The sequence below is a fragment of the Salvelinus alpinus genome, chromosome 10 (assembly GCF_045679555.1).
Source record: "Salvelinus alpinus chromosome 10, SLU_Salpinus.1, whole genome shotgun sequence".
Taxonomy (NCBI): domain Eukaryota; kingdom Metazoa; phylum Chordata; class Actinopteri; order Salmoniformes; family Salmonidae; genus Salvelinus; species Salvelinus alpinus.
Genome location: NC_092095.1, coordinates 24,837,719 through 24,864,969, shown reverse-complemented (window position 1 = coordinate 24,864,969; position 27,251 = coordinate 24,837,719). Strand labels below are relative to the sequence as shown.

The following is a 27,251-nucleotide window of genomic DNA, read 5'->3' as shown; positions in this document are numbered from 1 at the left end:
CCATGGAATAAGTGGTCAGAAAGTAACTTTTTAGACCTGAATTCCAAAACACGCAGGAGATAAATGTGCTCAAAGTTGACCCATTTTGCATACCCCACCATACCATGAGACATCCATGTCCTCATCACTGGAAAATATAAAATGGTTGAGTTTGATATCATTTTAAAGCTTACAAACAGTGGGTTTTTGTGTTGTGCCCACTATCGGTTGTGACAGAACATGCTCCTAAATACAGGGTGGGTGTCATTTCAATCATAGAAATATAATTCATAGAATGGACCTATCCCTTCAGACCACTGCAATTTAGCTGGTACGCAATTGAAATGTAAATTGAATTTACATTTTTACTTTTAATTACTACCACAAAGATGGCCGCAGGTCCACCCACCATTGAATGTCAACTTAAATGATCATGTCTTTTCTAATATCTATATTTCTATGATTTCAATAGATTTCCAATGGAAGATTGACAGAATAATTTAAAACAACAGTTTCCCCATTCAAGTCAACATTCTCGGATGTGCTACCATTTGGAAGTTGAAATTAAAAATGTATTCCCATTTTAGTAGATTTAACAGCCAAAACACAACAACCACCCTGTATTGAAGAGGGTGTTGTGCTTCAACCAATGGCGTGCACAACACAAAAAACACAAAAATAGCGTTTAAGCTACAACATATGCGAATATGGGAAAGAAATCTGAGTTTTTTAGATAATTGATGTAAAAGGGTTAACAATTAAAACATTTACAAAAAGGTTTTTTATTTTATTTTTTATGATATAATAGTTTGACAACCCTGTTTGTAAGCTTTTAAATGATATCAATCTCAACCGTTCACCTTTTCCAGTGATGAAGACATGGATGTCTCATGCTATGCTGGGGTATGCAAAATGGGTCAACTTTGAGCACCTTTATCTCTTGAATGTTTTGGCATTCAGGTCCAGAAAGTCTCTTTCTGAAAATACGTGTGGAAGGTTTTGTTCAAATCAAAAGGGGTGCTGTCAAAAAGTGCTTGAATTTAACTTAATTTACCCAGCATCAATATTTGATTCCTAATGTAACATGATTAAATGTGGAAGTCACACTCTCTATGTGACAGATACAGTGTACCTGAGTGTCCATATCAGCATCACACATCTCTGGAAGTTGCGTATGAGTCACAAGGCGTTGGTGTCAGAAGTGAGATCACTAATGCTATACTCTTAGAAAAAAAGGTGCTATCTAGAACCTAAAATGGTTCTTTGGTTTTCCCCATAGGAGAACCCTTTGAAGAACCATTTTTGGTTCCAGGTAGAACCCTTTCCACAGAGGGTTCTACATGGAACCAAAAAGGGTTCTACCTGGAACACAAAAAGGATTCTCCTATGGGGACAGCCAAAGAACCCTTTTGGAACCCTTTTTTCTATTGGTGTAATAGAAAGATGGAAGTGGCCCTTTGGGAGTTTACAGGAGTGTGTTCTTGCTCTGTGTCAAGGGCTTGACAACTGCACAGTTAGTGGCTGACACTCAGCTAAGGCACTCTCAGCTATCTCTCACACTTTGAGCTAGTCTCACTGCCTGACTTTGATAAGGTTTGAGCTAAATCGAAGGGGCCAATTTGTCAGCTTAATTTGATATCTTCCTTGGAGTTATGTTTCCATAGTAAGGGATATTACATGTACTTGTTTGTTTTGATGAAACCCTGCCAACATCTTGTTTGGATCCGCCATGAACTGAGTGGGCTCTTCTGCTTCCTGGTTAGATGCTGTGTTGTACTAATCGACTGAACAGGCTGAATCATTTCTATTCAGAAGCTTCTTCTTTGATCACTTTCCCCTTGCTTCATGATGCTTTTGCCTACAACACATCTAGACCTCTGCATCCTCCCATAATCACTCCTATCAACATCTCGAAGCAGCCTGTCAAATCAGCAGCATACCACGCTGTATCCAACTGGTGGTTTGCTAAGCAGGGTTGGTCCTGGTCAATCCCTGGATGGGAGACCAGATGCTGCTGGAAGTGATGTTTGAGGGCCAGTAGGAGGCACTCTTTCCTGTGATCTAAAATAAAAAGAAGAAATACCTATCCCAGGGGAGTGATTGGGAACATTGCCCTGTATAGGGTGCTGTCTTTCAGATACAATGTTAAATGGGTGTCCTGACTCTCTGTGGTCACTAAAGATCCCATGGCACTTATTGTAGGGGTGTTAACCCTAGTGTTCTGGCTAAATTCCCAATCTGGCTGTCATACCACCATGGCTACATAATCCTCCCCTCCCCTGTAACTATTCCCCAGGTTGTTGCTGTAAATGAGAAGGTGTTCTCAGTCAACTTACTGGGTTAAATAAAAAAAATCGGCTGACCAATCATTTCTAGGTGTTGAGCTCTGTTTTATGCATCCCATTTTACTTTTGCTTTGCCGGCATTGAGCTCACCGTGTGTTTAGGTTGGTCCACACATGACGGACGGCCACCGGGCTGCCAAAAATATCACTGGGATATTACTGGTCCTTGGCAGCGGAGAAGCCTGTAATACAGTACTGTATTAGGAGTAATGGAGGTGGATTACTGCAGGCCTGGCCTGTTAGGATGGGACCAGACAGGATAAGATGATTACCATCAACCCTATAACAGGGCTGTGGGGTTTCCACTTGGTTAATGACTGTATTCTAACATTACCCTACAGTTGGTGGATCATTGGGCTGCTAATAGTTGGTTGCGAGTGTTTACAGGTCTGTGATATATGGAATAGGATTTGGTTGAATCAATTTGAGTTTGAAGTACGGCCTGACTAATGATATGAGATTAGTTATGAAGTTTATGTTGCAATAATATTGTTAGTTGACGTCCTTGTGAAGTTGAAATTTGTCTCATGCTCTAGTAACCTTTGAACACCAGTAAAACCAGAATACAACCAAGAAGTAGCCAATGGTGTAAAGTACTTGAGTAAAAATACTTTAAAGTACTACTTAAGTCCATTTTTGTACTTTACTTTACTATTTATATTTTTGACAACTTTTACTTTTTATTCCACTACATTCCTAAAGAAAATAATTTACTATTTACCTCATACATATTCCCTGTCACCCAAAGTATTCGTTACATTTCGAATGCTTAGCAGGACAGAAAAATGGTTCAATTCACGCACTTTTCAACAGAACATCTGCCTACTGCCTCTGATATGGCGGACTCACTAAACACACATGCTTTGTTTATAAATTATGACTGAGTGTTGGAGTGTGCCTGGCTATTCGTAAATAAAAAAAGGAAGAAAATTGTGCCGTTTGGTTTACTTAATATAAGGAATGTGAAATGATTTATGCTTATACTTTTACTTTTGACACTTTAGTATATTTTAGCAATAATATTTATTTTTCATACTTAAGTATATTTAAAACCAAATACGTTTAGACTTTTACTCTAGTAGTATTTTTCTGGGTGACTTTCATTTGTACTTGAGTCATTTTCTATTAAGGTATCTTTACTTTTACTCAAGTATAACAGTTGAGTACTTTTTCCACCACTGGAAGTAGCCTAGTCATCACTACTACTGTTTAACTTTTGTTAGCTATTCAGTGAGTCTGAAGTATACACTTGAATGACCCCGGTATCTGAAAAACCTTAGATAATCATGTTTCTCTTTCTTTCAGGTCACACAGGGCGCCTGCTCAAGTCCCTGTGCTTCACAAGTATAGCCTTCCTGCTTCTGCACATCATCTACCAGGTCACCGTCAACAGTCTGCTAGCAGGAGACAACCTAGAACCCAACTTCAACTGTGAGTATCAACCTTCTCTACTACACTCCCAGCACAGTGTGATGTCAGGTCTACCTCGTTTACACACACGCACATGTGTAGGAATGTACAAACACGCATACGCGCACACACACACACAGCTGTCTCACACCTGACCCTTAACATTGGCCATAATATTACATGCTTTCCCAAAGGATTGCTAGGGGTTGAAAAATGTTCTTGACCAGGAATGCAGTATTAATGCCACTGGTGGCTATTTGCTGGTTCCAAATGGATTGATTGGATTTACATGTCGATATGCTGTATATCCCACATTGATATAAATGACTTGGAATACAGCAGTACCTAGGCTGAAGTCTGTGAGCAGCCACCCCAGTAAGTGGCACCTGGGCTGGTTGGGGCTGCAGGGTGGGGGTGAGCAGAGGTCACAGCCCAGCCCACGCCTGGATCAGGTTACCCACTGGCCCCGACACCAGGGTGTTCAGACCAGAACCCGAAACCCGGTCTGGGCCGCGGCCCAACACAGACCCCGCTGTTGCTGCTGCTGCAAACTACTGGCACAACTCTCCCTGAGTAGCAATATAAAGCCACAACATCTGCACTCAAGATGGGGATAAACATAATGAAAACAAAAAACTCCCTAACTCGCATGCTGTCCTGACAGAAGTGCATTCAAACCCCCCACCGAAAATTCAGAGTGAAGGCTGTCTGTTTCACATGTGCAGAGTACAATCATAAAAATTGAAGGGCGGTGTCTTCAAGTTGCATAAATACCCCTTGAAACGCCAGTCTGGACTCGTCCCCAGTGTCAGTGTGCACGGTGTTATGTCAAAAGATGGAACGAAAACAATCGATCAAGGAACTTCAGCGATTCACCAAGTTTTGAAAAACCAGAGTGTAACTTTGTGTGCGATGTGTAAATAGTCTAGTTCTTTGATGAAAGGTTGGAACTATGTATCAACTTTAAACCCTGTCTAGACAGGACAATGCTGTGCTGTTGTAAACGGCTGTGTTAACAGCCTTTTTTCTGTCAAATACCCCGTGACAATTCCAAAATACTGATGAAAATTCGCTGGCAAACACAGTACAGTGGGAAGTTGTGCCAATGCTGGAGTCAGTTGTAGTCAGAATGCAATTAACAGATATGAGAAGAAATAATAGTGGACACTATAGACAGTGCTTTTGGGTAAATAATAGTGGACACTATAGATGATACCAGTCTCCCGGGTGGCGCAGTGGTCTAGGGCACTGCATCGCAGTGCTAGCTGCGCCACCAGAGTCTCTGGGTTCGCGCCCAGGCTGGGCTGGGTTCGCGCCCAGGCTCTGTCGCAGCCGGCCGCAACCGGGAGATCCGTGGGGCGACGCACAATTGGCATAGCGTCGTCCGGGTTAGGGAGGGTTTGGCCGGTAGGGATATCCTTGTCTCAGTATGTAAAAAATGTAATAAAAATGTATGCACTCTACTGTAAGTCGCTCTGGATAAGAGCGTCTGCTAAATGACTAAAATGTAAATGTAATACTCTTGGGTAAATAATAGTGGACAATATAAAGACGGTACTCTTGGGTAAATTATAGTGGACACTATGGACAGTGATTTTGGGTAAATAATAGTGGACACAATAGATGGTACTCTTGGATAAATAATAGTGGACACAATAGACAGTGCTTTTGGGTAAATAATAGTGGACACTATAGATGATACTCTTGGGTAAATAATAGTGGACAATATAAAGACGGTACTCTTGGGTAAATTATAGTGGACACTATAGACAATGCTTTTGGGTAAATAATAGTGGACACTATGGACAGTGATTTTGGATAAATAATAGTGGACACAATAGATGGTACTCTTGGGTAAATAATAGTGGACACTATAGACTGTACTCTTGGGTGTGATAAAAAAGTCAAACAGAACAATTACGCAAAATCCGCTCAGTGCAATTCATTGTGAAGTATTGACTACACTTGCCCGAACAATTCATTCATTTCATTATTTCTAAAGCAGAAATCAATCAGAGCTCTGAGGAAATAGAAGTATTTGTACTAGGGGCAAAATTACAATACTGGCCCTTCCAATCCTTATGTACTGACCCTTCCCTTCCAATCTTTATGTACTGGCCCTTCCAATCCTTATGTACTGGCCCTTCCCTTTCATTCCTTATGTACTGGCCCTTCCAATCCATTCATTATGTACTGGCCCTTCCAATCCATTCATTATGTACTGGCCCTTCCCTTCCATTCCGTATGTACTGGCCCTTCCAATCCTTATGTACTGACCCTTCCAATCCTAATGTACTGGCCCTTCCAATCTTTATGTACTGGCCCTTCCAATCCTTATGTACTGGCCCTTCCCTTTCATTCCTTATGTACTGGCCCTTCCAATCCATTCATTATGTACTGGCCCTTCCCTTCCATTCCGTATGTACTGGCCCTTCCAATCCTTATGTACTGACCCTTCCAATCCTAATGTACTGGCCCTTCCAATCCTTATGTACTGGCCCTTCCCTTTCATTCCTTATGTACTGGCCCTTCCAATCCTTATGTACTGACCCTTCCAATCCTAATGTACTGGCCCTTCCAATCCTTATGTACTGGCTCTTCCCTTCAATTCCTTATGTGCCCTTCCCTTTCAATCCTTATGTACTGGCCCTTCCCTTCCAATGCTTATGTATTGGCCCTTCCATTCCTTATGTACTGGCCCTTCAATTCATTATGTACTGGCACTTCACTTCCATTCCTTATGTACTGGCCCTTCCAATCCATATGTACTGGCCCTTCAATTCATTATGTACTGGCCCTTCACTTCCATTCCTTATGTACTGGCCCTTCCAATCCATATGTACTATCCCTTCCAATCCTTATGTACTGGCCCTTCCAATCTTTATGTACTGGCCTTCTGAAACACTCATTACAATCCTCAACAGTAGCTGATTGAACTCCATTTGTTAACCAGAATCATAATGAGGAACATGGTCTCTAATGGGTAGCTAAGTTTACCACTATGTGAACCAAACACAAACCCTTACCCACGTCCAATGCTTCTAAAGTTACACATTGAGTTATACTTCGGTATTGTTGTTTGGCCTGACTGAAACATCAGTGAAAGCAACTGTGACCCTTCCACACACACACACACACATACATTCTTGCCCATTCACCCTCTGAATTGTACACATGCAATCCATGTCTCAATTGTCTCAAGGCTTAAAAATCCTTCTTTAACCCGTCTCCTCCCCTTCACCTACACTGATTGAAGTGGATTTATGAAGTAACATCAATAAGGGATCATAGCTTTCACTTGGATTCACCTGGTCAGTCTATGTAATGGAAAAAATCAGGTGTTCTTAATGCTTTGTAGTGAGGGGAACCAGTACCATCATATGGGGCTTCAAAACAAACATTTTAGTGCTCATTTTAAGTATTTCGCACCATGGTTTATCATGAGGTTTGGCATTCCTACTTTTATTGCTATTCATAGCTGTTGAGTCTACTATTTCATATTGTGTCACGGGATGTTTACTGCTGACAGGAGAACCTTCCATTGATCCTGGTTGGTTGCGGATGTACTGTGCTGTATGGAGTTGCAAGGGAGGCAGCGTCCATCAAATTCACACCTTACTAATCTTGCACTGCGGAAAGGGGAGTTTCATATGATCTTGTCATGATTACACAATTTGTTGGTATTTTCTTGGCTCTGTAACATATATTGTTGCAATACAAGTTTTCCAAAGCGTGCATTTGGTTGAATTACCAGCCTTTCAATTGAGCTATGTGAGATGTGAGATATGCCCATATTAACTTTCACTTCTGACAGCATTTGATGCTCTGTATTATGTTTAGTACCCCTGTTAGTAACCACCTATGACATCACAGCGCTAGCTAGGGGGAAGCCAAAAGAAGAAGCTCCTTCACACAGGGAAGGTTATCTGATGGTTCAACAGTTCCTTTGTTTCTACATTCCCCCCAGGTCCAAGGGGCCTTTGAGTGTGTCGTGGCGGTGAGTCTACGGCACTGTAAGGGGATTTGAAGGGGGAGGGGTGGCCAGTCAACATGACCTCAGATTAACACAAGACACTAATAAAACTTTAGGAACATTTCACTGATCACCCTCTCCACTCGGTCCACAGCCTGTTGGGTGACATGTCCTCACTGCATCCCCACGTGAGGTTGGTGCATTTTTTGGGGCTGTGCCAAAAATGACATCTTCCTCTCAGCGATGGCTGTTGGCAGGGGATAAATCTCAATCTCCACCGTAAAAATGTGCAGCTGCAAATGCTGCCGCTGCCGGTGTGGCCCTTAGAGTGCAGAGGGAAGTTCAGGAGCGACGTAGGGAGCGAAAACAAGCGGTCCTTCTGTGGAGGCAACCTGAGGTGAGGTCAGAGATGAAAGAGGGATGAAAAATGACCCTGGCTGCTAAAAGAGAGTGTTGTGGCGAGAGAGAGAGGGCGGCTATGTGAAGGCAGACACTGTGAAGGCAGACACTGTGAAGGCAGACACTGTGAAGGCAGACACTGGCCCAATTACTGGAAGTATACAGTACATATACTGTGCAACCGAGATAGTTTAGTCTACAGAACTGCCCTTGTAATGTGAGGTAAGATGAAAGTAGTGTGAAGCATCCAGTCAATACTTATGCTGGAAGTACATTTCTAGTAGTATACTAAATCCTCCCTCGAGAAAGCCATATCCATAATGTGGGGTAAGTTAAGTTCATTTCAATAAGTGAATTTTGAAATGGTAAATAAGTCTATTTTATTGCGTGCCAACCCTTCTCTTTGTTATTATTAAATAGTATTAGAAATGGTAGAAGTGTAGCAGGAAGCGGGTACAGAATAAAGAGTGCTTTTGGAACTGTATGTGTACTGTGTAGGCGTCTCTGTTCTCTCTCTGTGTGCCTTGTCTGCATTAATAGTCCTTTGTTTTGTGTGCGGACTCAGTTGAGCTTGTTCAGACGCCAGCAACAAGACTTTTTCATCTGTCATCACATTGAAGAGCTGCCAGCAAAAATAACAAACGTCCAAAACATGACTCCTATTTTCTTGTTTTGTGTTTGTCGTCAATAGCTCTGCGTCTCCTGCGATAAGAATCATCTTCCCCAGGATGCGCAGCCCAATCACTCTAAAAATACATATAACACCATGGCCCACATTTCATAGGTACGCAGGTAGCAGTACAGATGGTTACAAAGGAGAGGATACAACTTTCAATTTCCAGTAGCTACTAATGTAAACAATGTGTCAAACGCAATAACAACATTGTAGACATGTCCCACAGTAGGCTGTGTGGAGGTGGGAGGTGAAAGGCATCTCTGTCAGAGCTTCAGTCGTATCTTCTATATCTGCATTTCACCCCTTGTCACGACTAATAACCAGAGAAGAGTGGTGAAATCTTCAAAACATCTTGTTTCAAATGATCGACTAAGTGGCCCCAGCCTTGCCTTGAGTGGGCCCCTCGGTTTTGCCCTCTACTGACTTAGCCTAACTAGGATGTGTGCTTGGTCAGTCAGCGAGCAAGCGGCAGCCATGTTTGCCAGGTGTACATCCGTCCGTTTGTCAGTCTGTCCCATGCTTGATTTGGGCAGAAGCTCACCGGAACTGAGGACCGGCACCTCAAATCTTCTACAGCTTGATCTCCTGTTCCTCTTATAGAATATTATCTCCTAAGTATTGTGGAGCTCCTGCACCTAAATATAAACAGTACTGGCACTCAAAATGAGTACCGGTACATATTTCAGTCAAATACTGAGAAGTAGAGGTTAGGATGAGGTCAGTAATAAGAGACTTCTAGGAAGGAAGAGGCCTTTATGTTTTACGTCCTCCTCCACCGACATAAATACACTAAAACTCAATGTCTGTTCCTCGACCAAAACACTATTAGCTCTTAATTCAGTAGCTAATATAGCCACGGAGGACCTCTTTCTATGATATTCCCCCCCCAAAATAACCTAATTGCAATTGAATCCCACAATGCACATAAACTGAAAGCATTTCCTTGGTAGTTGGAAGTTAGCAGGTTTTTACAAGGTGTCTCATCCGCAGTTTGCTTACATTGTCGAAGCATTATGGAGGCGTGTAGAAGTCTGGTTTAATATATTTCTATGATGTTCTGTAAGACTTTTAGGCATAGTTTTACCCGAACAGCCATCATCTGTAAAATAACCCATGTTCAGCCATATGAAAACATTCACCTCCCTCTCAGCAGAAAGAAACCGCTGCCGGGGAAGTTGAGGGATTGTTTTTAGACTGTCTTTGCCACAGGTGTTTCTGAATTGCTCATTGTTATTTCGAAATGAACTGTTGCAAGCTGTCTCGAATGAACACATCGCAAATAAAACTCTTTTCATCACCCTTGACACATCACAAATTTAGGATTTTCCTGGGTTTTGGCGTTTTTATTTGAGGGTCCTTTCGTGCTTCCTTGTCCTTCCTACCTTCCTTGTTTCCTTCCTATCTCCCGTTGCTCTATATGGAAACACTGGATCCCTCATTTTCACTCTTTTATTGGCTACCTCCTTTGAGCTAACCATTTGACCTAATACCCAGGTGACTTCCACCATTTCTGTGACCATGACATCATAGAGAGATAGAGACAGAAAGGCTAAGGGGAAGTAGCAGTGAATCTGTGCTATACTCACGATGTACAGTAATCAGTGTTAGGCTAATCCAGGTATGTAGTGTGATCTAAGCAGGGGCGTTGTATCGCTGTTGACAGACAAATGTTATAATTACTACTTCTGAGGCTTCGCTGATCCACCAGACTGTTTGATGGGCAGCTTGTGTCTAATTGAAGTGCTTTCTCCCAGTGATATCCAGATGGGATTACCACACCGCACTATAGTCTACATATGGCTTCTTCTAGACAGGTTGCTGCGTCTGCTATTCTAGTCGCCACCATACAGTTTAAACTACTGCATTAAATGTGTACATATCAGCTATCAAAGAGAAAAGACTATGAAAGAAAATAATGGTCATGAATGGTAATTCAATTTCATGATTTAAGTGGTAGACAAATCATTATTACAAAAAATGTGCAGTTAATACAACTATAGTACGAGGCATTGTTTAGAAATGGCTGGTTCATTTCATTGGCTACTGTTCATAACAAAAGTAACAGATTGTTTTAATTTCAACCGGGTGAAAATACACAGGGGATTTGCAGTTTTAAAATCCACAATTATGTATTTGAGCACTGATGCCATGACTAAATATTATAGCTGCGTTCAATGAGGTGTTTCTTCACTAATGAGCTGAATTGTGGCTGGTGTGTGTAATGTGTGTTTGTGTGTGTGTGTCTATTTGCGCTGGGGGCTGTATAGGCTCATTGCCTGCGCTCCATTGCCTGCAGCCCTGGACGTTATTACAACGCTACGTTATTCCCGCGGCACCACATTATTGCGCTCCCTCATTTCCCGAGCCACTGCACCCATCTGCAGGGAGCTGCCAAACAGCTCCTGTAACCACAACGTTGCTCCACAAAGCCCCCACTCACTCTCTCTCCTTCCTTTCTCTCTCTCTCTCTGTATACATCTCTCTCTCACACTTTCACCTCTCTTTCTCTCTTTCTCCCCTCTCTCTGACACTCTCTCTTTCGTGTAATGTGTAGGCCTATACTGTAACTTTAGATGCAGCTTACTAATGGAGAATGCTAAGAAAAGTAGCACCTGTTGGTTTGCCTGTCTGGGATATTAGTAGGCAGGTCACCCGTGATACAAGTCAGTATTTGACGTCCATCCATGTCTGAGGACATCGGGAGATGTTGTTGAAACCGGCCACTAGGGGCAACAGTAAGCGCTGTTACCTTCAAATATGCCTTGGTGTGGCTATGGCGTTGTGGAGGGGGATGATGGATAGGCATAAGCATCTGCCTATGGTTCCAAAGGTTGCATTTTTGAATCCAGCGATAGAAAGTTGTTTTGATATTTTTGTTTAAAGCCTATCCCAAACCTTAACCCTTACCTTAAGAATTCTGAGTTAATGGCTCAATTTATCCTTGGAACAATACAGAGAAGTTACCAAACACTTTGAAATTTGACATTTGAGAAACGTGGATGAGCCTCTAAATCTGACGTGAGCCTGTGAGACAAACATTACGAGCCAAATTTAGAGGTTATTTTTTACCAGAGCTTTGTAAATAACTTTTTTATAGTTTTATATTGTAAATCTAAAGTTGGCCTATCCTGTCAGCCCAGTTTTTTGCAACTCCTACTATAAGTGTCCAGAAATATAAACACACAAATCTAAAGCAGCGCAAGGCCCCACTCCTCATGACTCCTGTGACGGCTGGAGTTTCAGACGTTGAAAACCTGGACTCGCTACGTCAGATTGAGTCAGACAACCTCCATGCATCGTAGTTAGAAAAACAACTTGTTAAACACGCATGACATTTTCCCATGGCCCGGCATAAATCTGTGTCTGTAATATTGTATTAATGCGAGAATAAATTCATGTGGATATATGATCTTGGTTTGGCTCCATTTCATCATTGCAGTACGTTGTGGTTGTGGCCTTCTCTTATAGACAATGTCCCGGCTGTATTATAACCATAAAATAACAGGGAGAAGGGAGTGAGGGAGGAAGTGGAGAAGAAAAGGTGCAAATGATGTAAGCGAGAAACTGTCGTAAAGTAAACTGTCTATGAAACAAACGCGTGTGCCCCTTCCTCTTTATTAGCTTAGCCATGGCCTCTGCAAGGGAACAATATACAATGTGGAATCCTTAAATGAAATGTTCATGGTCCGCTGTCTAGCTGCCGATAGCAACACATACAGCAACACATACATTGCTCATAGTATACCTCGCCATAGCACAGGTGCTGTATCCATCACAGGGAGAAACAAGTACTTGCTGGTAGCTGGCATCAAAACAGCTGAGCCAGGGAGGTTCATTTTGAGGATAATGACTAGAATGTTAGCTAGTCCCTCAGAGTGTGTTTTTTAAAATAATTTTTTATTATTAACCCCTCAAAACACCAGTCTAAAAGTCAACAGTGACGAAGCGACTCCGGGATGCTGGCCTTCCAGGCAGAGTTCCTCTGTCCAGTGGCTGTGTTCTTTTGCCCATCTTAATATTTAATTTTTATTGGCCAGTCTGAGATATGGCTTTTCTTTGCAACTCTGCCTAGAAGGCCAGCATCCCAGAGTTGCCTCTTCACTGTTGACGTTGAGACTGGTGTTTTGCCGGTACTATTTAATGAAGCTGCCAGTTGAGGACTTGTGAGGCGTCTGTTTCTCAAACTAGACACTTTAATGTACTTGTCCTCTTGCTTAGTTGTGCACCAGGGCCTCCCACTCCTCTTTCTATTCTGGTTAGAGCCAGTTTGCGCTGTTCTGTGAAGGAACAGACTAAAATGACATTTTCTTTAACTGCAAATCAGTTCAGTATATGCATTACCTGCCTTGTGTTGCTCTTGTTTTGATTGTACACAGCGTTGTACAAGATCTTCAGTTTCTTGGCAATTTCTCGCTTTCATTTCTCAGAACAAGAATAGATTTTCAGAAGCAAGGTCTTTGTTTCTGGCCATTTTGAGCCTGTAATCGAACCCACAAATGCTGATGCTCCAGATACTAGTGTAACGGAAATGGCTAGCTAGTTAGCGGGTACGCGCTAGTAGCGTTTCAATCAGTTACGTCACTTGCTCTGAAACCTAGAAGTAGTGTTGCTCCTTGCTCTGCAAGGGCCGCGGCCTTTGTGGCGCGATGGGTAACGATGCTTCGTGGGCGACCGTTGTTGATGTGTGCAGAAGGTCCCTGGTTCGCGCCCGTGTCGGGGCGAGGAGACGGTTTAAAGTTATACTGTTACATTGATGCTGTTGACCCGGGTCACTGGTTGCTGAGGAAAAGGAGGAGGTTGAAAGGGGGGTGAGTGTAACGGATGTGAAATGGCTAGCTAGTTAGCGGGTACGCGCTAGTAGCGTTTCAATCAGTTACGTCACTTGCTCTGAAACCTAGAAGTAGTGTTGCTCCTTGCTCTGCAAGGGCCGCGGCTTTTGTGGAGCGATGGGTAACGACGCTTCGTGGGTGTCAGTTGTTGATGTGTGCAGAGGGTCCCTGGTTCGCGCCCGTGTCGGGGCGAGGGGACGTACTAAAGTTATACTGTTACACTAAGACTAGTCTAAAGAAGGCCAGTTTTATTCCTTCTTTAATCAGCACGTCAGTTTTCAGCTGTGCTAACATAATTGCAAAAGGGTTTTCTAATGATCAATTAGCCTTTTAAAATTATAAACTTGGATTAGCTAACACAACGTGCCATTGGAACACAGGAGTGATGGTTGCTGATAATGGGCCTCTGTACGCCTATGTAGATATTCCATAAAAAAATCTTCAATTTCCAGCTCCAACAGTCATTTACAACATTAACAATGTCTACACTGTATTTCTGATCAATTTGATGTTATATTAATTAATGGACAAATTTCTTTTTTTCAAAAACAAGGAAATCTCTAAGTGACACCACACTTTTGAACGGTAGTGTATGTGCTATGCATTTCGCCAGGATTTTCGCATCACAACATTGAAGTGTTACAGACTTCCAGTTTTATGAATGGACTGGGTCTTTATACTTACTAGTAATGAAATCAGACCTTGTTGAGGACCTGAAAGTCTACCATTTGTATAAGAGTAATTAAACATGCAATAATGGATCTTTGAGTACATCAAAAAAGGTCTGATATACCTCTACTGGTATACCGTCAAGCCCTGGTGTTTTTCCAGGCTGAAAAGATTATATTGCCTCTAAAAGTTCCTCTTCTGTAAGTTGGCCTTCACACAGGTCTTTCTGTAAATGTGTTAATTTTACATTATTATTATTATTATTAGTAGTAGTAGTAGTAGGAAAGAAATCCTTACAGTTAACATCATTCAGTGGAAATGGAGGAGACTGAAAAGAAAACAAATGCTTAAAATATTTTGCTTCCTCTTTCAAAATATAATTTGGTGAATCACAGATAACTCCATCATTTGTAACGAGTTTCTGTAAATTCCTTTTGGTAGAATTTCTCTGTTGAAGATTCAAGAAAAATGTTGTGCATTTTTCACCATTTTCCATGCAATTCGCTTTATTTTTGTATTACATTACACTTGATCGTTCTTGAATAAGTACCTCCATTTATTTTTGTTTTTCCTCTAACCTATTTTGTGCCTCTATAGTACAGTTTCCATTACCGTATACCTGCCCTGTTACTTCCTCTATTTCCTTTATTAGTCAAATCTCTTTTGATCTAAACTGCTGTGGTTTTAATGATGAGTATTGTATTGAATGGCCTCTAAAAGTACATTTGAAAGTGTCCAATACAATAAGGGGATTTTGCTGTGCAAAATAAAGTAAATTCTGAATTATTTTGTCTTAGTTAAGAACAAATTGCCAGCAAGAACGAGACTAGGAAGTAATCAAGACGGCTAGCTTGATTAAGCCTCCTCCATGTACGTATATCTCACTAGGTCAGGATTTTTCAACCTCCATATATCCACTAGTTCTAATGTATCCATGATCTTCGTGATATGCTTAAGTGTTTGAGGGTGATAGTTTGTATAGTTTGAGCTATATACAGGGTCAGTGAGTGATTTCCTTTATGATAGGTTGAGGTACTTAAAACCGTATTATAAGCTCCAACCATAATAATTGATTATTTCGTTGCTTGTGAGCTCAATAGATTATTATATATATTTTAGAAGAAGTATGGATCATCATTATTTGTCCCATATAGATTAATTAGCCAGATCTGTTTTGGTCCAATAGCATATTTAAAGTAATCCATCTTCCTTGCGGATCTGTTTGCACAGTTTGCACAATCTGATCAAAATTTGTGTTCATTAGTATAAATCACCCCTTTTGAGTTTCTTTGCCCATGACAAAAATATATTTCTCCCTCCCAGTCCTTTTCCCACCCAATCTCATCTATATTTGTAGAATGAGTTTCCTGTAAACAATAGATATTATATTCTTTCTCTTTTAGCCATGTAAAAATGTGTCTTCTTTTTTTATGATCTGCTAAGCCATTACAATTATAACTGGCTATACTTATTTCCCCACTTACCGTAATGATACCCAAGTTTCAATTATACTTACCACAACCAATGTTTGTAAACTTACCGTTAAAAAGCACCATGATGATAGTGTGTTTTAGAGAAATGGCTACGCTCTATTAGCATGTTATTACAAATGAGTTACTAATATGTAACTACATGTTAATACAATGTTGTTACTTCAGTTGTTACTGTTTAGTTACATAAATATAAAGGCAACTTAAGGTAAAGTGTTACCAAGAAATGTATTATTGATAAAGTTGAATAATTTCAAGTTAAGTACAGAAAGTACTTTCTCAGTACTTTCTCAGTTAAATTCCTTTTTTAAACAGGAAGTGGTCATCAGTCATCCCAGTGGTGAACTTGTCTTCTCATCCGAGTAGGGCTTATTAACCAGGCAGTTAACGAGCTAATGACAGAGCTAATTAGCCGCCTGAGCACTGACTCATGGATCTGTCGTTAGGGTAACTATCCTCAGATCAGCTGAAGGGGGGCGGTGTGTTGGGAGTTGGCACTTGGCTGTAAGACAAATCTCAACTCCCGTCCAGAGGGGGGCCTCCACACACCTGGAACTGTCTCTGTAAACAAAAAGCCCAGAAGTCCAAAGCCTTTCAAGAACATTTTTTTTTCTTCCCTGAGTCGTTAAATCAACGTGCGGGTGGACAGCGGAGTTTCGTGTCATAAACACACAGAGGCAGAAGAGAGGAGAGAGAGGAGTTGTCTGCCAAATGCATGAGTCATGTGAGTCACAGGATGACAACTAACTGTGAGACGGAGGGCGTTCCAAGTGGCTGTCGATGGTGCACGGCCGCCCCTGTGTGTGTGTGTGTGTGTGTGTGTGTGTGTGTGTGTGTGTGTGGTTTACCTTCGCTAACATATGGTTTAGATCTGTGTTTACCGTCCTAAGGAGGGTCAGTGTGCGTGTGAAACGATTGGATTCAAGGTTAAATTATTCATGTAATCTGTATATCATTTGAAAGATCTGCCACATTGGTGTCAGAAGTGGGATTGCATCCCTGTGCAGACATAGAAAGTTTATCGAGTCAAAGATGGATTGGTACAACTTCAACTTTTCAGTGTATTCTAATGGGGCTCAGGCTGTCAACACTCCAGGTTGAATGATGGGGAGGCTCTGTGGGATAACAGAAAGTGCTTCATGAAAGCCTGCCATTTGAGCAGCTGCCATCTTAAGTCCACCTCAGGAGTTTGGAATAATGGTCCACTCTGTTGAGCGAGGATTTTGACGTCTATATTTTGTGTTCTTTTCAGGTTCAACATGGGAGAAGTCGGTTCGACAGCTGGGCTTGGAAAGGTAAGAGACCAAAGCTTTCACATTAAAATCACTGTACATAGCTCAGTTTGATTCCCATATATATTTTCATGGTGTTTGTGTGGTAAAGTGGGGAGTATCCTCCCACACCCCACAGAGGACAACAAGAAGGTTTACTTGTTCTATTGTACGTCGCTAAAATCCATTCTATGGCATAGTGCCATAGTACTCGTTCAATTGAGCTCAACTGAATGATTACATTTCACCCAATACACTCAGTCATTTGGCAGACACTCTAATACACTAGAGCAAGTTAAAACACAGCAGCCAAACAAAACAATCCATGTTTCATTCTCATCTACTTTCATTGCCATATGAACCACTCAGGTAGAGCCCTCATCGCAGCATACAAATGACTGTTTTCCCAAGTGGGTCATCCATAAGGTTTTTAATCAGGTAAACGCTCATAAGGCCGCAGGGCCGGACGGTGTTCCAGGGTGCATTCTCAGAACATGCTCAGAACAGCTGTCAGGCATATTCACAGACATTCTCAACCTCTCCTTGTCCCAGTTTGTAATCCCCACATGTTTCAAGCTGACCACCATCATTTCTGTTCCCATGAAGTCTTAAGACTACCTGCCATAATAACTACTGCCCTGTAGCACTTATGTGATCATGAAGTGCTTTGAAAGGCTGATTATGGCACACATCAACTCCATCATCCCAGACACCCTAAAGCAGGGGTGTCAAACTCATTCCATGGAGGGCCTAGTGTCTGCTGCTTTTAGTTTTTTTCTTTCAGTTAAGACCTAGACAACCAGGTGAGGGGAGTTCCTTTCTAATTAGTGCCCTTAATTAATCAATCAAGTACCCCAGGGAGGAGCAAAATCCATCAAACACTCGGCCCTCCGTGGAATGAGTTTGACACGTGCCCTAGACCCACTCCAATTTGCATACCGCCCCGACAGATCCATACTGTAGACGATGCAATCTTCATTGCACTGGAAACGTCCTCACACACCTAGATAAGAGGACTACCTATGTGATAATATTGTTCATTAACTACAGCTCAGCGCTTAACACCATAGTCACCAAGCTTGGGATGCTGGGCCTGGACACCTCCCTCTGCAACTGGATCCTGGGCTTCAAGTTCCTCTGTGTCGAAATCAATAAGGATTTAAAATGGTCCACACACACGCAAACAGTCGTGAAGAAGGTGCAACAGAGCCTCTTCCCCCTCAGGAGGTTGAAAAGATTTGGTATGGGCCCTCAAATCCTCAAAAAGTTCAACAGCTACACCACTGAGTACCGGAGAAACAAGTCTGACACAAACAGGCTCCTGAACAGATTCTATCCCCAAACCATAAGACTGCTATATACAGTTGAAGTCGGAAGTTTACATACACCTTAGCCAAATACATTTAAACTCAGTTTTTCACAATTGCTGACATTTAATCCTTGGAAATATTCCTAGTTTTAGGTCAGTTAGGATCACCACTTTATTTAAGAATGTGACATGTCAGAATAATAGTAGAGAGAATGATTTATTTCAGCTTTTATTTCTTTCATCACATCCCCAGTGGGTCAGAAGTTTATATACACTCAATTAGTATTTGGTAGCATTGCCTTTAAATTGTTTAACTTGGGTCAAACATTTCGGGTAAGTTGGGTGAATTTTGTCCCATTCCTTCTGACAGATTGTCCCATTCCTTCTGGTGTAACTGAATCAGGTTTGAAAGCCTCCTTGCTCGCACACGCTTTTTCAGTTCTGCCCACACATTTTCTATGGAATTGAGGTCAGGGCTTTGTGATGGTCACTCCAATACCGTGACTTTGTTGTCCTTAAGCCATTTTTCCACACCTTTGGAAGTATGCTTGGGTCATTGTCCATTTGGAAGACCCTTTTGCGACCAAGCTTTAACTTCCTGACTGATGGCTTGAGATGTTGCTTCAATATTTTCACATAATTTTCCTCCCTCATGATGCCATCTATTTTGTGAAGTGCACCATTCCCTCCTGCAGCAAAGCACCCCCACAACATAATGCTGCTCCCCCCATGCTTCACGGTTGGGATGGTGTTCTTCTGCTTGCAAGCATCCCCTTTTTCCTCCAAACATAACGATGGTCACTATGGCCAAAGAGTTCTATTTTTGTTTCATCAGACCAGAGGACATTTCTCCAAAAATTACGATCTTTGTCTCCATGTGCAGTTGCAAACCCTAGTATGGCTTTTTTATGGCGGTTTTGGAGCAGTGGCTTCTTCCTTGCTGAGCGGCCTTTCAGGTTATGTCGATATAGGACTTGTTTTACTGTGGATATAGATACTTTTGTACCTGTTTCCTCCAGCATCTTCACAAGGTCCTTTGCTGTTTTTCTGCGACTGATTTGCACTTTTCGCACCAATGTATGTTCATCTCTAGGAGACAGAACACGTCCCCATCCTGAGCGGTATGATGGCTGCGTGGTCCCATGGTGTTTATACTTGCGTACTATTGTTTGTACAGATGAACGTGGTACCTTCAGGCGTTTGGAAATTGCTCCCAAGGATGAACCAGACTTGTGGAGGTCTACTATTTATTTTCTGAGGTCTTGGCTGATTTCTTTTGATTTTCCCATGATGTCAAGCAAAGAGGCACTGAGTTTGAAGGTAGGCCTTGAAATACATCCACAGGTACACCTCCAATTGACTCAAATGATGTCAATTAGCCTATCAGAAGCTTCTAAAGCCATTACATCATTTTCTGGAATTTTCCAAGCTTTTTAATGGCACAGTCAACTTAGTGTATGTAAACTGTGATACAATGAATTATAAGTGAAATAATCTGTCTAAACAATTGTTTGAAAAATTACTTGTGTCATACACAATGTAGATGTCCTAACCGACTTTCCAAAACTATAGTTTGTTAAAAATACATTTGTGGAGTGGTTGAATAACTCGTTTTAATGACTCCAACCTAAGTGTATGTAAACTTCCGACTTCAACTTTAGCTAACAAAATGGCTACGCAGACTCTCTGCATTGACTGCAGAGTCATTTTGCACTGGCTCTATGCACTCTACACACTCTCTCTATGCACACTACACACTCATACTCACTCTATGCACACTCTACACACTCATACTCACTCTATGCACACTCTACACACTCATACTCACTCTATGCACACTCTACACACTCATTCACACACACTCACACTGACACTCCAACACACACACAAACACACACATTTAATTTGTTCACACACTCATTCAGACTGACTCTACACACACGTTGCTACTCTATTTATCATATATCCTGATGCCTAGTCCACTTACCCCTATACGTGTCTACCTCTATCACTCCAGTATCCCTGTACATTGTAAATATGGTATTGGCACTGACCCTGGAACTGACCCTGTATATAGTTTACTGACCCTGGAACTGACCCTGTATATAGCTTACTGACCCTGGAACTGACCCTGTATATAGCTTACTGACCCTGGAACTGACCCTGTATATAGCTTACTTATGTCGTCATTACATGCTGTTCAAGGCTTTGTTGATGTGATCGAATGCCTCAAAGCGAGATACGTGCAGGGGAGAATGACTGCCCCCTCTCATTGAAGCCACGAAGTTCAAAGGCCGACAGCGATAGCTAATACTGCGCATGTTATGGTTGCATAAATCTCCGACAGGAGACGCCATCTTAACCGATTTCGTTGGCTTCAAATGCGCTATTGAGTCTTCACAGAGAAATGAATGGTGTCACTTGATCAATGGCTTTGTCCATTCATATATACAGTTATTGGATACATGCTTCGTCCCCAGCTGTGGTTTGAAAGAAAGGCTAGCTGTAAAATAATAGACTCAACAAACCAGAGATTTTGTGTTTTTTCAGGTCTGAACCTTTACTACATTGTGTCATGACGAATTGAAGTGGGCGTTTATTTTCACAGCATCGGCTGTTATGGTTGGTGCGGCCGCCGGGTTCACAGAAATTATGGTTGTATAACTTTTGCACATATCCTTACAGCATGTGTGGCGTAAACATAGTAAATTAGCCCAGTCTTCTGCGCTGTGCTGCGTCTGTGTGCTAGGTTAATTAGCAGAGCCATTTCAGGGTTCCCGAGGTGATCCATAGCTACAGGTGCGGTGATGTCACCTTCCAAGCATTGGAACGTGTTACTGCTTACTGGGTTAAAGAAACAGCAAATGGGGGAAAGAGCCAACCCGAATGTTTAGAGTCACGGTAATGCCACCATGAGGGAAGCTGCTGGCATTCCTCAGGTGTTGGATACAGTGATATTGTAATTTTGTCTGGGAGAGAGGGAGTTCCCAGCAAGGCTCGTTGGGTGGTAACTATAACAGCCCTCTCCATGGTCCTCTCTGTCTGTCTGTCTGTCTGTGAAATTAGCAGGACAGAAAGATGGCTCGTCAGTGTTTTGACTACTTCTGGTGACATATGGGGCTTAGCCTAATGGTCTTGTTGATATCATTTGGCAAATATGCCTGACCTTTTGCACACTAATAACAGATTTATAACAGATATTTACTCAACTTATGTCACACTGTAAACACAGTTCTCACAGGTTCAAGACTGGAAGTCTATTGGCCTCTACGAGCATGCTAGCAGATACCCATATACTTCCAGTCATTGGGCTAACGCTAGTTAGCAATGGCTTTTGAAACGACCTCTAACTTCCTTTGTACTGGACACAGAGACATACAAATGGTATCCCCTAGTTCATCTGACTCTGGGGAAGTAGATAAAGGGCATCATTGCTAAAATCGCAAAGTATCCCATTAAGTTTAGGGTTAGGGTTAGGTTTAGGTTTAGGTTTAGGGTTAAGAGTATGGTTAAGGTTAGGGTTAAGGTAAGTGTCAGTTTTAGGTTTAAAGTCGGTTTAAGCGTCAGCTGTGTTCTTGTAGTCTCTCCCGCTCGGGTCTGTCTCAGCCCTGATGCTGCTGCTACGGCGCCTCTCCTCCTGTTGCTTTGTGGGAGTCTGGGAGACAGGTGAGTGACGGTGATGAATGTGTACCAGACAGGAGCCTATGGAGCCCACTGAGTGATGGGTCCTACTTACACCCGGCTCTGGAGTGGCCTAGCCCCCTAATGGAGCTCCAGTTTCACATGACATACAGCACTGGAAAGCGAGACTGGGAGCGCCTGTAATGAGGGAGGACCATTACAGACAAGGGAAGATTCAAATGAATGTGACACTAGTGTCCTTTCCTGGGGACTTATCAAAGAATCCTTGGGAAATCTACTTTTTTGTGTTATACATAAAAAATGAATCAGAATGTCTGTTATTGTGTGGAAAGGTTGTTAGTCACAATCTCAAGTGTATGAGGCCAGGTGTAAATTTGTAAATCTTCATTTTCTTGACACTGGTTATTGGCCTAGCCTTCATTGACTACTAGTCTGTCATATTATTTCACGGCGAAGGAGTGTGTCTGAACTACATTACTTTTTGGTAGTTCCGGCATTCCAGCTTTGCCCCCTTTTGATTATGTAATTTAACCTGGCTGGCTGGGAAGAGGTTGTGAGTGTGTGTGTTTGGCAAGAGGCTGGGGCTTCGGTATGAGCCATGTACCTGGCTGGAGCCTATAGCCAACCAGTAGTATTAGTAGTTTACGTAATATGACTGTCTGTCTGTCTGTCTGTCTGCTCTGTTATCAGCACCATACGTTAGTGTTAATCAAAATCAAATTACATGTTATTTGTCACATGCGCCAAATACAACAGGTATCACCGTGAAATACTTACTTACAAGCCCTTAACCAACAGTCAGACAGTAGCTGATTCAGACTGTGGAGAGGAGAGGAAACGTCACTGTCTATCATGTACATTTCTGTGTAACAAAGACCTTTCTGTCAGGGTCAACATCAGTGTCTGGCATCCACATTTTTAGGTTTATAATAAAAGGACAACCCTTTCTGTCAAATTAGAACCTTAACTAGATTTAAGTTAGACTTTGATGTATTCACTGTAACACACAGTTGCTGTTGTGTTCCCCTCAGTAGAGTGAGATGAATTGACTTGGAATGAGCTGGGTCCTCTTGGCTGACGTTCAACTGTGTGACGCAACAGTGAGGGGAATAACAGCGTGGAATTTACCCATCTCATTTTGTATTTCATTGTTTCTTTCCTTGGCAGAGTCGGTCAAGCTGGTCTACATAAATGGTTTCTTTTCTGCGGGAAAGATTTCTTACTAACAATGGGCATAAAAGCTTGAAATGTGGTCACTGGTTCCCATAGGAAATGTGTTGCACCTAGAATAACCACATGAGAATGGAGATTTGTTGAGAGGGATGTACTGTACAGTGCCTTCAGAAGGTATTCATACCCCGAGACTTATTCCACATTTTGTTTTGTTACAGCCTGAATTCAATATAGATAAAACATTTTCTTTCTCACCCATCTACAAACAATGCCCCATGATGACAAAATGTAAACATGTTTAGAAATGTTTGCAAATGTAATGAAAACGAAACACAGAAATATCTAATTTACATACAGTTCCATTCAAAAGTTTGGACACAACTACTCATTCAAGGGTTTTTCTTTATTTTACTATTTTACTACATTGTAGAATAACAGTGAAGACATCAAAACTATGCAATAACACATATAGAATCATGTAGTAACCAAAAAAGTGTGAAAATATATTAAAATATATTTTAGTCTTTAGATTCTTCAAAGTAGCCACCCTTTGCCTTGTGGAGGCCAGGTCATCTGATGCAGCACTCCATTACTCTCCTTGGTCAAACAGCTCCTACACAGCCGGGAAGTGTGTTTTGGGTCATTGTCCTGTTGAAAAACAAATGATATAGTGCGACTAACCGCAAACCAGATGGGATGGCGTATCGCTGTAGAATGCTGTGATAGCCATGCTGGTTAAGTGTGCCTTGAATTCTAAATAAATTACCGACAGTGTCACCAGCAATGCACCCCTACACCATCACACCTCCTTTTCCATGCCTCATGGTGGGAACCATACATGCGGAGATCGTCTGTTCACCTACTCTGCATCTCACAAAGACACGGTGGTTGGAGACAAAAATCTCTAATTAGGACTCGTCAAACCAAATGACAGATTTTCCCGTGTCTAATGTCCATTGCTCGTGTTTCTTGGCCCAAGCAAGTCTCTTCTTGTTATTGGTGTCCTTTAGTTGTAGTTTCTTTGCAGCAATTCGACCATGAAGGCCTGATTCACGCAGTTTCCTCTGAACAGTTGACGTTGAGATGTGTCTGTTACTTGAACTCTGTGAAGCATTTATTTGGGCGGCAATTGCTGAGGCTGGTAACTCTAATGAATTTATTATCTGCAGCATAGGTAACTCTGGGTCTTCCTTTCCTGTGGCAGTTCTCATGAGAGATAGTTTCATCATAGCGCTTGATGGTTTTTGACACTGCACTTGAAGAAACTTTTAACATTTTTTAAATGTTCCGTATTGACTGACCTTTATATCTTAAAGTAATGATGGACTTTTGTTTCTCTTTGATTATTTGAGCTGTTCTTGCCATAATATGGACTTGGTATTTTACCAAACAAGGCTATCTTCTATATACCACTGCTACCTTGTCACAACACAACTGATTGGCTCAAACGCATTAAGAAGGAAAGAAATTCCACACATGAACTTTTAACAATGCACACCTGTTAACTTCTCTGGGATATGTGGGACGCTAATGTCCCACTTGGCCAAAAGCCAGAAAAAATGCAGCGCGCCAAATTCAAATATATTACTATAAAAAATCAATCTTTCATGAAATCACACATGAAAGACACCAAATTAAAGCTACACATGTTGTGAATCCAGCCAACATGTCTGATTTCAAAAAGGATTTACGGCGAAAGCAAACCAAACGATTATGTTAGGTCAGTACATAGCCACAGAAAAACACAGCCATTTTCCCAGCCAAAGAGTGGAGTCACAAAAAGCAGAAATAGAGATAAAATTAATCACTAACCTTTGATGATCTTCATCAGATGACACTCATAGGACATCATGTTACACAATACATGTATGTTTTGTTCGATAATGTGCATATTTATATCCAAAAATCTTAGTTTACATTGGCGCCATGTTCAGAAATGCCGCCAAAATATCCAGAGAAATTGCAGAGCCACATCTAATAACAGGAATACTCATCATACACTTTGATGAAAGATACATGTTTTACATAGAATTAAAGATACACTTGTTCTTAATGCAACCGCTGTGTCAGATTTCAAAAAAACTTTACAGAAAAAGCACACCATGCAATAATCTGAGACGGCGCTCAGATATAACAACATTTCTCAGCCATGTTGGAGTCAACCGAAATACGAAATTACATCATAAATATTCCCTTACCTTTGATGATCTTCATCAGAATGCACTCCCAGGAATCCTAGTTCCACAATAAATCATTGTTTTGTTCGATAATGTCCATTACTTATGTCTAAGTAGCTACTTTTGCTAGCACGTTTAGTGCACATGTCCAAACGCTCGCGCAGATGCAGGCGAACTCGGACGAAAACTTCAAAAAGTTATATTACAGGTCGAATAAACTGGTCAAACTAAGTAGAGAATCAATCTTCAGGATGTTGTTATCATAACTATCCAATAACGTTCCAACCGGAGAATTCCTTTGTGTCTCTAGAAGTAATGGAAAGCAAGACGATATCATTTGGAATACGCATGACATTTACATTTTACATTTACATTTAAGTCATTTAGCAGACGCTCTTATCCAGAGCGACTTACAAATTGGTGCATTCACCTTATGATATCCAGTGGAACAACCACTTTACAATAGTGCATCTAACTCTTTTAAAGGGGGGGGAGGGGTTAGAAGGATTACTTTATCCTATCCTAGGTATTCCTTAAAGAGGTGGGGTTTCAGGTGTCTCCGGAAGGTGGTGATTGACGGTGGTGATTGACCAGGAACTGGCATTCTGCCAGACCAATGACTGAAACACCTCCCATCCAGCTCAACATCACAGTAGAGGCTTCATTCCACGTTCTACAGACTGTTGACATCTAGTGGAAGGCGTAGGACGTGCAAACAGATCCATATCTTACAGGGAATTGAATAGGCGATGAGTTGAACATCGACCAGCCTCAGAATTCTCACTTACTGTTTGGATTTTTCTCAGGTTTTTGCCTGCCATATGAGTTCTGTTATACTCACAGACATCATTCAAACATTTTTAGAAACTAACTTCAGAGTGTTTTATATCCAATAGTAATAATAATATGCATATATTAGCATCTGGGACAGAGTAGGAGGCAGTTCACTATGGCCACGCTATTCATCCAAAAGTGAAAATGCTGCCCCCTATCACAAAGAAGTTAATTGAAATGCATTCCAGGTGACTACCTCATGAAGCTGGTTGAGATAATGCCAAGAGTGTGCAGAGCTGTCATCAAGGCAGGGTGGCTACTTTGAAGAATCTCAAATATAAAATATATTTTGGTTACTACATGATTCCATATGTGTTATTTCATAGTTTTGATGTCTTCACTATTATTCTACAAAGTAGAAAATAGTAAAAATAAAGAAAAACCCTTGAATGAGTTGGTGTGTCCAAACTTTTGTCTGGTACTGTTAGTATTCACACACCTGAGTCATTACTTTGTAGAATCACCCGTGGCGGCGATTACAGCTTTGAGTCCTTTTGGGTATGTCTGTATCAGCTTTGCACGTCTCGATTTGGGGATTTTCTCCCATTCTTCCTTCCAGATTTTCTCAAGCTCTGTTAAGTTAGACGGGGAGCGGCGGTGAACAGTAATCTTTTCACAGATTTTCAATGGGATTCAAGTCTGAAGCCACTCCAGCATTGCTTTGGCTGTATGCTTGGGGTCATTGTCCTGTTGGAACGTAGATCTTCGCCACAGTCTAAAGTTGTTTGCACTCTGAAGCAGGTTCTCATTAAGACTTTGCCTGTATTTGGCTTCATTCATTGTTCCCTCTATCTGCTGAAAATACATCCCCATAGCATGATGCTGTCAGCACAATGCTTCACGGTAGGGATGGTGTTAGATGGGTGATGAGCTGTGCCTGGTTTTCTCCAGATATAGCGCTTTGCATTAAGGCCAAAGAGTTATATTTCTGTCTCATCAGATCACATAATCTTTTGTCTAATGCTCTGAGTCTTTGATGTGCCTTTTTGCAAACTCCAGGTGTGCTCTCATGTGCCCTTTTTCTCAGGAGTTGCTTCCGTCTGGCAACTCTCCCATAAATCCCAGATTGGTGAAGT

General features: G+C 41.6%; 1 protein-coding gene across 1 annotated transcript in view; it reads left to right on the top strand.

Annotated features, from left to right (window-relative positions):
• LOC139531787 (piezo-type mechanosensitive ion channel component 2-like) overlaps positions 1–27,251 on the top strand; it is a 151,127-nt gene that overhangs the window by 42,682 nt on the left and 81,194 nt on the right. The window contains exons 3-4 of the mRNA XM_071328627.1: positions 3,629–3,754; positions 17,022–17,064. Coding sequence (XP_071184728.1) covers positions 3,629–3,754; positions 17,022–17,064 — 169 coding nt within the window. The remainder of the gene's footprint in view (positions 1–3,628; positions 3,755–17,021; positions 17,065–27,251) is intronic.